Below are 13,179 nucleotides of genomic sequence, written 5' to 3'. Positions count from 1 at the left end.
AAATTTTTAAACGATACAGACTTGGGACTAAACTTACTATACCTTGAGGTACTTCACATATACATGGTATAAAAAAAAAGAACCTATATGTGTATGAATTGAAAATGAATAAAATAATTTTTAAGTAGTTGATTATTACTTTTATAAGTCAGTGTATGACATAAACCCTTCTCTTTTAAATTAATAAATCCAATTATTTCATCTTGTTTATTAATTGTTTTAATTTAGAATGTTGAATAAATGTTGTCTAAACACGTAAAATAATAATTGTTTTGTGTGTCTATGTTTTGTAATCTTTTAAACAACAGAACAACACCATATTTTATTATTTTTAAGTATTTAATTAATTCAATTAACATTTATGAAAAGGGTTTTTTTTTTTTATTACGGTTAATCAAAAACATATTTTTATTTTTTTTAATAAATCATCACATTTTTGTAGTCTAAATGCTCATCAGCATTTATTGTCATTGATAAATACATCTCTAAAAATTGGTGCATAGTTTAATTATGCTTAACAACTTTTTTATCGACGAAAATGGATGTAAATAGATTCCCTTTAACGCAGTTCGTTAAGATTTTGATCGCCCTCGTCGGTTTCAATACGGTAGTTACCTGATGTCGAATTTTCTATATTACGTATACAAATCTAAAACTAGACTTGATATCATGACAAAATTTGATAGTGAAATTAAAATTGATTAAAACGAAGAAGTTATAAGCATTCAAAGACTGTTGCCCATCTCCTTTTAGCAAAAGAAAGTTTTATATGTATCTCTATGGTGATATCGAGCAATGGTGTCACTAATTTATATCTTCCTCTTTGTTTAATTAGGAATTTTAAACGTTCATATTTTGCGTACTTCTAAAGATTTTCAAAAACCAATTTCACTTTTCTACCCGGGCAGTGAGAATTCTTCACTTGAAAATTTAGTCAACATGCATTTGACAGATATGTATTTGTTTTTTTTGAATAACAAATGTAAAAATCCTGTTTGTCTAAAACTGAAGTCTGAGGATGATCAATAACTTTCCAAGTTACAATTTATTTAGTTACGCCTCACTCACATTGATCTTTGAGGCAGACGGGTAATGGATAGTAATAAATAAACTCCTATTGTGATATCTAAATAAATTAATTGTTTATTTTATTGATTTAAATAATTTTTTTTCTTTATATATATTTTAATTAATTGTGCTCAGTTGTACAATTAAATTCTATATGTAATGATAAAATAAATTTTTTTTTATTTGTTTTCATTTGTAATAATATTAAATATTATAAATTATAAATGATGAAAACACAAAAAAATAAGTTTTACCTTGGACTTTTTTATGTATTTAATAAAAGGTTGATTTATTTTTTATTTTATTTTATTTATATTTGTTTTATTATCTAATTTAAATTTGAATATTATGTTAATTAAGCAATATTGTTGTTGGTAGCTACTACTAAGGATTCCGTTTAATTTTTATAGATATTTAATTATCATGAAACCTGTTTTTCATTTATTTTATTTTTATTTGGATGAAATTAATATATTTCATAAAAGCTTGTTTTAGAACAGTGTGTAATGGCTTGTGTCCAGAATACTTTGGTAGTGTGGTCTCAACAGGCTCTACTTTTCCATTGAGCACTCTGTCGCGATTGACGGATGTCTTCGTTTCATTCTACGCATTAAGTACACGGTTCAATGACAAAATAATTGATTTGCAATATGATTTTCGAAATTTCTATCCTCAAACTTCATGATCCTTTTGTTTGGTTTATACATTATGTCCCTTGACTCGATGGTCATAGCTTGAGAGTGTATTCTTTGAACAATTTTAAGTAGACAATGTCTTTGGACTTTTGTCCAAAATTTAATAGAGTTATAGGCTCTATTACGCACACCGCGCACACGTAATAACATGTGACTTTTGAGACAAAATTTTTTGTACTATCAAAATAAAGGTTTGTACAAATATTCAGCTCATTTCGTTAGATTCCGAATTGAAACGCTAAGATGATTAGACTAATATTCATTTGAATTTTGTACATCATATTTTTTGTCGGTGTATCATTTCATAAAAAAAAAAATTAAATGTAATAATTAATTTATTAAAAATGAAGAAAGCATAACCAAATATTAGATATTATTGTATTATGAATGTTTGGTTTTGTGTTTAGAAAAAAGATTAACATCATATTTGCTCTTTTTTTCATCTTTGTTTAACACACACAAAGTCATAATATGATACTTTACTGATTATATCAAAATTTATAATTGAGGATGAATTACAATTTTTTTTGAAGTTGTAATTTTTATTTATCTATTTAGTTTATCAAAAAATTATGCGATGATTATTTATAAAAATTTGTTACTGTTAATATTTACTTACCTGATTAAAATGGTTTGTTTTATTTTGTTACCTGATATGGTAGTAAAAGTGGAGCAAATATTATTTATACAAAATTTTGGCAAATAGTTATTTTTATTGTAATTATTTTAACTAAAGGTAGTCATATCCAAATTTTATCCAATTTTTTTAAACCAAATATTGATAATTCCACTGATTTCGGGTCATATTTTTCAAATCTTTCATCAAATTTAACGTATCTTCAACCAATTTCATAAATTCACTATCATGGGTTCCACATTTTGTACAAAGGCTAGTATTAGCGAATAACTAAGATGAAAAATGAAAAATATGACCCTAAATTAGTAGATTTCAAAAAAAAAATTCATTTAAATTGGATAAAATTTGACCAAGATATCAAAAAAATTGATTTTTTATACTCTTTGACGTCATCAAAATCTAAAATTTTTAATTTTGCTCTATCACACTTAAATTTTATCCAATTTTTATAAACCAAACATGAAATCCAACTAATTTTGGGTCATATTTTTTAGATCTTTCATCAAATTTAACGTATCTTTAACCAATTTCATAAATTCACTATCTTGGGTTCCACATTTTGTTCAAGGACTAATATTAGCGAATAACTGTTATGAAAAATGAAAAATATGACCCTAAATTAGTAGGTTTCAAAAAAAAATTCATTTAAATTGGATAAAATTTGGCCAAGATATAAAAAAAAAAGATTTTTTATACTCTATGACGTCATCAAAATCCAAAATTATTGATTTTGCTCTATCATACTTAAATTTTATCCAATTTTTATAAACCAAACATGTAAACTCACATAATTTGGGTCATATTTTTCAAATCTTTCATCAAATTTAACGTTTCTCCAACAAATTTCATAAATACACTATCATGGATTCCATATTTTGTGCAAGGGCTAATATAAGCGAATAACATGAAAAATTAAAAAATATGAAAATTTCAAACTTTGTGACATGATCAAAATCCAAAAATTTTATTAAGTTTCCTAAGATTTACAGAAAATTAATTTTTTTTTTTATTATTCATTACCGATACCCACAAAAATACGATTTAGGGTTTTTGACATTTTTATTAGGTAGTATTGTTTTGTTTTTGTTTTTAAACACGGGGGGAGAGAGGAAAAAAGGGTAATGAAACTTGACTTTAATGTAAATTAACAATGATTTTATACACTCAACACATACATTCATATACATTACACACCCATACATACAGAGTTGGGCGTGAGTGGATATACAGTTATAAAAATTGAGACCAATATCAGATAGTTTGCAATTCGATAGAACTTAGATCTATTGTACAACAACAATTTTTATTTTTCAATAAATCACCCATTTACATATCTTTTGTAAAAATTTCCAAAATCCATTCATTCTCTGTACATTTTATGAGAAATCATATTGAATTTTAATTACTGGAACATCTTTAGTAGCATTCGCAAGGTTAAGGCAAATCGATTGACGTAAGAATCATCAAAATCGGTCCACGCGTTTGGTCTCAAGTGTGCCACACAGAAACAAACATACAAATATAGACTGATAAACACATTACCATTCCTTCGTTTCGCGCAGTCGGGTAAAAAGATTTTCATAAATGGGTAATTATTTGGTAAATAAAATCTAAAATTTTTGGTATGGCTTTCAATTTTACATGTATGTATGTATATTGGGTCACGAAATACCTTCCTGAAAAAAGGTTATACCATTTTTAAATGTATATCCATTTACACCTCACTCTGTATATATAAATACATATTTCGTACCAAATTATTATATTCATCAAATTATAATGACACAACAACCCACCTAAAAACACAGTGTACCCACTGCGAATGAGTGAATAGGTCACGACCCTTTGTTTTGTGATATAAAAATTAATGTATGAACTGATTTTTAAAAATATTTTTTGTTTTTTAATTTTTAATATTGTTTGTGTAGGAAGTCCTTAAAATACAACGTACATTTTTTGTGACCGTAATTAAGGTACAAACAAAATTCATTTAATGTAATAAACATAAAAAAAAAATTAATTACGAATCTCTCTAATTATGGGTAAAGATGATGTAATTGGAGAGTTTGTACAGAGTGTGCTTTAAAAGTTTTAAAAACGTAAATTTTATGGATTTAATTGACGTAAAAAATCAATTATTTTGATATCTTGGCCAAATTTTTATCCAATTTGAATGGATTTTTTTTTGAAAGCTACTAATTTAGGGTCATATTTTTCATTTTTCATAACAGTTATTCGCTAATATTAGTCCTTGAACAAAATATGGAACCCATGATAGTGAATTTATGATATTGGTTGAAGATACGTTAAATTTGATGAAAGATCTAAAAAATATGACCCAAAATTAGTTGGATTTCATGTTTGGTTTATAAAAATTGGATAAAATTTAAGTGTGATAGAGCAAAATCAAAAATTTTAGATTTTTATGACGTCATAGAGTATAAAAAATCAATTTTTTTGATATTTTGGCCAAATTTTATCCAATTTGAATGAATTTTTTTTTGAACCCTACTAATTTAGAGTCATATTTTTCATTTTTCATGGTAGTTGTTCGCTAATATTAGTCCTTGAACAAAATGTGGAACCCATGATAGTGTTTTTTTGAAATTGGTTAAAGATACATTAAATTTGATGAATTATTTGAAAAATATGGCCCTAAATTAGTGGGATTACATTTTTGGTTTATGAAATTGGATAAAATTTGGGTGTGATAGAACAAAGTCAAATTTTTTGGATTAATTTTATTGATATCTAACCATCTAAAGGTTTCTTGATCTTCCTCCTTGAACCGATTTATTTTGCTGTGTATAAGGAATCTTTTATGTTCATGTACAACTCAAACTTGCTCGTTTAAATAATTACATCTCTATAATAGTCAATTATTATCATTATTATCAAAAAATATGTAGCGTGAATTAAACAGACCGTTCAATTTGAAATTCAAGGAACAACTTTTGTCTGTGTAGATAAAAAAAATCTTGTGTAAGAACTCCACACAACCTCTATATATACTCATGATGTATACGCCCCTATATACCAAATGAAATTGGAGCAGAAAATGTCCTAGTTCATAAGTCAAACTCCAATTTTGATTAGGCCTTAAAGCATGAATGTTTATTTTACTTTTGTCTAAAATTTCATGACATCATTCCATTAAGAGACCTCAGAACTTGAAGATCCATTGAAAACTCGCATTTTCGACTGGAAAATATTACCTCTTTCCTCTAAATCGCTCAGTTGGTTAAGGCGTAACCAATTCCCGCCGACGCAACAAAATTAATTTAATTAATAGTTGTGATGGGTTGCTGTATTGCATAATATATGCATGAAGGAGGTGCACTCAGCCTCTGAAATTGAGGAGGTGATAAATGGAATTATCAGCGGAAAGGTGGATAAACACATATATGGTATCACAATGGGCTCCATAGCCTAAGTGTGTCCTTCGTGGACGGCCAATATGACCTAACCTAACCTAACCTACCTCTAAGTTATGAATATATAGAGGTAAGAGAAACAATAAGTAAACACTATTCTTCATATCTTGATTAACATAAATATTGTAATTAAAAGATTCATATATAATGAGCAAGCAAGCAATGTTCACTCACATTCATGAAACGATATTGTTTATATATTTCATATTTTAATATTTAAATAATAAAAAACACAAAGAAAATAAATAATAATATCTGAAATTACACACATTATGATTGGAATAATTAATAATTGTGTAAGTTAGTACTTACTTCTACTCTGAGTACACCTGAGTATATATGATTTTTATCTTCACTACATATTATAAAACAAAGTCGCTTTTTCTGTCCCTATGTCCCTATGTACGCTTAAATCTTTGAAACTACGCAAATCTACTATCTACTTTTTTAATAGATAGAGTGATTCAAGAGGAAGGTTTTTATGTATAATACATCCATATTATAGTAGAGTAAGGGGTTGAAATAGGGGTTGAAAGGGATATGCTTCAAAAACTAAAAAAGTTGTGAATCGATTAAGCTCAAATATTGACACGATATACAACCAGCTTCAAAGATCTATTGTTATTATATAATTTTAACCTTCGGAGGGTAGAAAGAGGTAGCGAGAAAGTGGGAAGGAATTATCGAAAATTTACAAATGTACCTAAGTGGGGTATCAAATAAAAGAGCATGACGTGTACATTACAAAACTTCTATCCCACGGAAGGAAATGTGGAGGGAAAGGTGGAAGTGGGGATGTTGGCCAGCAAAGCGGGCAGTTCACAGCTAGTCTTGTATATTTATATTTTACGCATCAATTCAAACAAACATGTAAATAATATAATTTTAAAACAAGTTGTGAAATCTTTTGGTTATGCTACATATATCAAAACACAGTTGGTACCTCATCAAAGTGAATATCTAATTAGTTGAAAAAAGATTGGGTAAATTACTGCAAATATGAGAGTAACTTGCAATGTTTGTATGTATGTTTGTTCGGGTTAAATTTTGCAACTGAATTTTAAAGCAGTTATCATCTAGCGATTGGGCTGAAATTTTGCATATACACGATTAATCTAGATGACAATGCATGGTTAGCTAAGTGACGTCATGCTAAGTCCATTATGGCGGATCGCTCAAGATGGTGGACTAGTTTTTTAATACTTTTTCTTTAAATCTGGGTATCAAATGAAAGGGTTTGCTGAGAAGAATATGAATAACATGTAAATCGGGTAACAATGCATTTTTATAGTAACCCTGACCTTGCTTTCCCATCGCGTTCAACATATTTGATATGTACATATCTTTTTATACCCTGTTATATGTATATATTTATCAAGGTATACTAAGTTTAGTCCCAAGTTTGTAACGCTTAAAAATATTGATGCTACGCACAAAATTTTAGTATAAGTGTTCATAAAATCACCTAAATCATTCATTTCCGGTTGTTCGTCTGTCTTTGAACACGATAAATCAAGATAGGTAAAATTTAAATTCTGGAATATCTGAATATCTTCTTCACCTTATTTAAAATTTTGAAAAGGAATCAATTTGCATTCTGATGGACGTTATCGGTTGACATTTATCGATTGACGATTATCGGTTTACATTGAGTGTGGACGCGTTGGTTTACGTGTTAAAATATTATGTGAAAAGTAATTATTAGATATTTATAAAACGTTCATCAAATGTGTCAGTAATTAAACTTGATACAGTTCCAAATCCTATTTAAATATCTAATTTTATGTTATTACATTAGTACTCTAAAAACATCTTAAAATATATAATATGTTAAGTTCTCCAGACCGTAAAAGCTTTAACATAAAATGTATCTACAAAGTAATATAGACTGTAAAGCTATTTTTAATATTCAATATCAAAATTTTGTATTTAATAGTCTGTAATTATGAGAAATGTTAAAATATTAAGCTTTATGAGAAGTATTAAAATTAAGCTTTTCTAACAATCAGAGTTGGGAAATATAGAATTTTCGCCATTTTAAGCGTTCCGTATCCGAAGGGTAACCAAAGGAACGCTAAGACTCGTTTTTTCGTCTGTCTGTCAGCAGTCCGTATCTTATGACTGCAATAGTTAAACAGCTCAAACTTTGACAGGGTGTGTGTTACTATTGCCGCTGTATGAAACGCTTAAGTGCGAGCTGAACTCGCTCACGAATGGTTCCGTACTTTTTTTTTGTTTAAAGAAAGTTCTTAGTGTTATACCTTGTACGGAATCCTTTATATGTCCTAGTTCGACTCGTACTTCACCAGTTTTTAGTCAAAATAAAGAGGAAAATATTCCCTCTCAACTTCGAAATATTTCGTTGTATGTGAAAGTACCGGATTGACTGAACGTTCTTTATTTCCGGTTGACACTTTTACAGACGGTCTTTCTTCTCGTTTTTTATTAAAAAAGTCTACTGGACTATATAAAAATGATTTTTTGGTTGTTCTATAATTATTAAATCGTGGCTGATTTAGTCACTTTTATTTATATAATTAATATCATTATAAAAATTTTGCTATATATAATCATGATTTCACGTTTTTATTAGTGCAAATCAATCATGTAGAACCCCTTATGTATTAGGATACGTTTATACCTTGACCAATATTTATTTCAGTCGTTATATTATGTATTATAGTATAGAATTAATTTCATATGTTACCAATAAAAAAATATGGGACAAAGATTAATAATCATACCAAATAAAGAACAGAGAATGACCATGAAAAATGAAATTAAAAACAAGATACAAAAAATTCTTTCATACTGCAATCATAATCTTGATTTTTATATAAAAATGATATTTAAAAATATATCGTAATAATTATTTATTATTAAAATGACAAAAATGGATATTTATTACTATTTTTATTTGGTCAAGCAACGATTATGTCATATTGAAGATTTGCTTACTAATCAATCATAAGCTTTTACACCTTCCACAAAAAGAGAAAGGCTTTAACCTCTAAAAGAATACCCTTTAACAGTTTGCAACTTTTGTTCGCATTTTAGTGTCCTACTTTGCCTTTTTTCTAGTTTATTTATTTAGATGGAAGTGCTTCCTTCATTGCTTCCGCCATAATGAAATATTATTTTAATTTTATGTGTCTGTTAAAATTTCATTTTGCTAGATCTATTTTTTATCTTTGACTTAACGTTGAGATCAAAGACCTTCGAGAACTATATCTCATTCGAGAGCCTAAATGGCCGAGCGGTCTAAGGTGTTTGTCTTCAACTGTTTGTCCATTTAGAATTAGGTTGCGGGTTCGAATCCAGACAGCGGCAGTGTTAACAATTTATAATTAATGGGAGTGCAGAATTGATCACATTGTCGTCACTTGGATAAGAACGAAGTAACCGACTCCACCCACATCAAAATGTAATTGTAAATATGTTTGTAATTAAATAAAGATTAACAAATAATGATGTGAGTGGCCTCTGTTATAGGCGTATATGTCAGAGAAACGGAGGTTAAAACCCCATTATTATTATTATTATTATTATATCTCATTCGTTCCATCAATCAAGATCTAAAACTGTATATGAATTAATATTTTTTCATATTTTTGTTACAGGTAAATATCGTTCAGGATTTACACATCCACAATTCACAGAAATTTTGGTACAAATATGCGTAAGTTTAAAGATTAACAAAATTTTACTTTGTGATTATTTTTTTTATTGAGACGTCAGTTGTAAGTTCTTCAATAATATGAAAAATCGAATAATGAATAAATGAAAGAATCAAGTTTAGACATTGTGTATTTTTATTCAAATAACAACAAGTCAAATTGACAAAATTTAAAAAATCCCCTTCGTTTTTTTTGACCACTAATAAAATAATAAAATAAAAATTGCCGGCAAGTAAGGTCAAAGTCAAAGGTCACAGGTTATCTGTTATCATTATTTGCTTGCGTCAGTGGAGCACTATCCGTGGCGGTCGGTAGGACTTTTCTTTATTAGTTTAGAATAATTTTTGATTAAAAAGAATATATAAAGCTGAAAATTATAATTTTTAATCATGTCTGTAACTGATGTTGAACTAATTTGTATTAATAATTTACCAACAATTAAATATTATCAAAAAATGGCTGATAATTTACATAGTGAAAATTGTCATAGTGATAGTGAAATTGAAGCAACTCAACCAATTGTTAAAAAAAGAAAAATAGTTGAAAGAGTTGAAAGTGATTCTGATAGCGACGACATCGATGGTATTACTTATAACATCATAATTGATGGATTTTTTAAGGCATGTTTATTAATATTTGCTTGGCCTTATGAATTTCAGCAGCAATTAATGTTTTCATTGCCGAATATAAAGCTGCAATTGAAAAAGGAACCGAACCCATTAAAACGGGTTGTTTTTGCAATGATCAAGGCTGTACATTCGCTATATCACCCAACAATGAGGGAGTATGTTGGGTGGGAAAGTTTCTATCAGAAACTAACAGAAAGTACTTGGTCCAAAGAATTGTACGATGGGACACTGATAACGAGCGTCAAGAAGTTTTTCGAAAATTATGTAAAAATGCCAACGGATTCGGTGGACAACTACTCACCATCTTCGACCATCCAAAACAGAACTTCGAACACATTCATGTCATCCACGATTGTAACAAACCCAGAGGAAAATGTCGATGCGCAATTATCTCTGGAATCAATTCTGTACGATATCCCCGTTCCATCGACAAGCAACTCGACCTTAACTCAACCACGTACATCCACAATCTCAGAGCTTATGCGAGTAAGGACGACAGACGGGTTAAATACATACGAGTCAAGCGGTCCGACGGGAGATTATTACGTGACCATGCGTATTATCCCTGCAAGTGTGGTTACGAACCCGTCGATCCAGAGCACTCAGTACTGGAAACATGCGAAACAAGAGCTCAAATTTTCAGATGATTGTTTATCTTTATCACCAGAATTTGTTAATGTATCAGCTTATTTTAAAGTAAGTACATTAATTGAATTTGATGTACATTTAAATAGTTCGGCAACTCATAGTGGTCCATTCTAATCTAAACCCGCACTTGAAGCAAAGCTAAGACCACTCTCCATTAAATTACCTATCAAACGAAACAAAAAATCAAAATCGCTTCATCCGTTTAGGTGCTACAGTGCCACAGATAGCCATGCAGACAGACAAATAGACAGATAGACAAACAGACACACGTTTTCTAGTTCGGGGGCTAAACAAGTTCATATCTTCACGTTTTCTTCTTCTCGAGTGGCAAGTACATTTTCTTGTCCACAATCGGATAAGCGTTAGAATGCCCGTCCTTCGCGTTAACGGTGAACCCAAATATGATTTAATGTTACTTAAAAACTTAAATGCATTTCTCATAAACAGAAAGAATAAACTTTTGCATCTATTTTCTTGATCAATTCGTGTAAACAACATAAAATATCTACCTATAAGACGTATATACGGATCTTTTAATATAAAAATATGATATTTTTTAGCTTAGGTATACATTTAGAGCATGAAATTTTTGTATCGTGTATCTTATACCTTTACCATATTCTCAATATTACAATTTTTACGATATATATAATACAAAACGTCCCTCCCTTCTTGATCGATATCGCGTGAAGAAAAAATGATATCAACTTTGCTGAGGCGTCGATCGAATAAGCGTATTAAGCGTATTAATTTATATCGGGTCGGTCGAATTTTTATTTTTTTAAATTTTTATACCCGGTATATATGTAATATATATCAAGGTATACTAAGTTTAGACCCAAGTTTGTAACGCTTAAAAATATTGATGCTATAAACAAATTTTTGGTATAGGTGTTCATAAAATCACCTAATTAGTCCATTTCTGGTTGTCTGTCCGGCTGTCCGATGATCTGTCAACACGATAACTCAAAAACGAAATGAGATATCAAGCTGACTGCCATAACTGTGTTGGTTTTTTAAACTCTTTTAATTTATAAAAAAAATATGCTAGTACTGATATTCAACACTTTCTATACAGGGTATTTCAACAATTAACTCAGTCAATTGTTTGTTTTCACTTGTTACTATTTATTATTCTAAGAAGTTATTTGTGTGGATCTCAAGGGTCGCACTAGGTCTTACCCATGGCTTGTTTTTAGTTAATAACTAGTTAAAACTTCTGTTACATTAAATTTCAACTTACATTATATTTCATTTTAGGCATAGACTGCGGAATTCTAATTCAGTTATACGCGAATATATATAAATTGACGTTTGAACTATGTTTTTGTTAATGATACATTTAAATGGTTAAATTCTTATGAACTAAGTTAAGTGGAGAGCCACTCTGTATATTTAATATATTTGTTGAGTTTGATATAAAATATAATAATCATAATATAGGTATGTATGAATGTATTGTATCTGATAAATAATATTTTAACAGCATAGTCACGGTATAATATTCTAATAAAATTATTTATAATAAATATATCAAATGTTTTATGTATCTAAATATCTGTAGTAGTGTATATATATTTACTATCTATATAGATATTTGATGGTATCGTTAAGAAAGTAATATCTTATATCTTATGATATACGGTATTATGTATTTTATTGTGACCAGATCGAGTAACAAATATATATTATTTAGAAGATATAAATAAGATACTTTTATTTTTAACCGACTAGAGACTGGCTCCTTACTGGCTTCTATATTATGGCGGTTCAATAACTAAGTGTACTTTAGTTCGCAATATCGGAAAATCGGGAATTGTTATGGTATATAGGTTATTACTAGCTGCGCCTCGCGGTATTATCCGCGATTAAAAGAGATTTTCAGAATTTTTATCTTTACTGTGTAAATTAATCAATGCTTTTGAGAAAAATGCGCTAAAAATCGAAATCACGAAATTTTACAAAACTGAAGTGCAAAATTAAGTGCATAGTCACTGAAATATTGTTAAATTTTCATAGGAAGATCAATTTAACGATTTGGCTTAAGGTAATAAGCTAAATAGATAATAAGTCAACTGAAAAAAAATGGATTTTCGTCCAAGTTCTTTTAGTACACACACACACACACACACAGGCAAAGTCATGGACTAGTTTTTTCTTAATTTAGAGTTCAATAGAATCATAATTTACACTTACGCATTTGAAGCACTTAATTGATAAATTTTTGTATGCTATTAATAATAATTGACTTCAATAACTATAAAATTTGTATCTTTTTAATTTACATATCAATAAACATATATTTATTGACTGTACTATGTTAGCTATTAAAGATCCATTTAGACTGATTCTATCCACCCATCCTTTTAGACCGTGAGATGATGACAGATA

At 28.8% G+C, this 13,179-nt stretch overlaps 2 protein-coding genes across 8 annotated transcripts in view; both read left to right on the top strand.

Annotated features, from left to right (window-relative positions):
- Window positions 1–13,179, top strand: part of LOC123300967 (protein MTSS 1) — a 141,835-nt gene that overhangs the window by 5,919 nt on the left and 122,737 nt on the right. The gene's annotated exons all lie outside the window — the stretch shown is intronic.
- LOC123300969 lies at window positions 9,933–12,164 on the top strand. 3 transcript variants are annotated; one of them, XM_044883663.1, is made up of 3 exons: window positions 9,933–10,093; window positions 10,171–10,836; window positions 12,049–12,164. In XM_044883663.1, the coding sequence occupies exons 1-2, from the start codon at window positions 9,967–9,969 to the stop codon at window positions 10,785–10,787; spliced, it is 744 nt and encodes a 247-aa protein (XP_044739598.1). In that variant the 5' UTR covers window positions 9,933–9,966; the 3' UTR covers window positions 10,788–10,836; window positions 12,049–12,164. The 3 variants fall into 3 exon arrangements, with proteins under 3 accessions (XP_044739598.1, XP_044739599.1, XP_044739597.1); XM_044883664.1 differs by lacking the exon at window positions 12,049–12,164 and having other exon boundaries at window positions 10,174–11,596; XM_044883662.1 differs by lacking the exon at window positions 12,049–12,164 and having other exon boundaries at window positions 10,171–11,596.

Source organism: Chrysoperla carnea, chromosome 5 (assembly GCF_905475395.1).
Source record: "Chrysoperla carnea chromosome 5, inChrCarn1.1, whole genome shotgun sequence".
Taxonomy (NCBI): Eukaryota; Metazoa; Arthropoda; class Insecta; order Neuroptera; family Chrysopidae; genus Chrysoperla; species Chrysoperla carnea.
The sequence above is the reverse complement of the archived record's forward strand: the minus strand, read 5'-3'. Positions and strand labels throughout refer to the sequence as shown.

Excerpts from the sequence above, each read along its gene's own strand:
- LOC123300969 (XM_044883663.1), top strand. The coding sequence starts at position 9,967 with ATGGCTGATAATTTACATAGTGAAAATTGTCATAGTGATAGTGAAATT. Across the intron at positions 10,094-10,170 it reads TGATAGCGACGACATCGATG|CAGCAATTAATGTTTTCATT; the intron begins GTATTACTTATA and ends TATGAATTTCAG.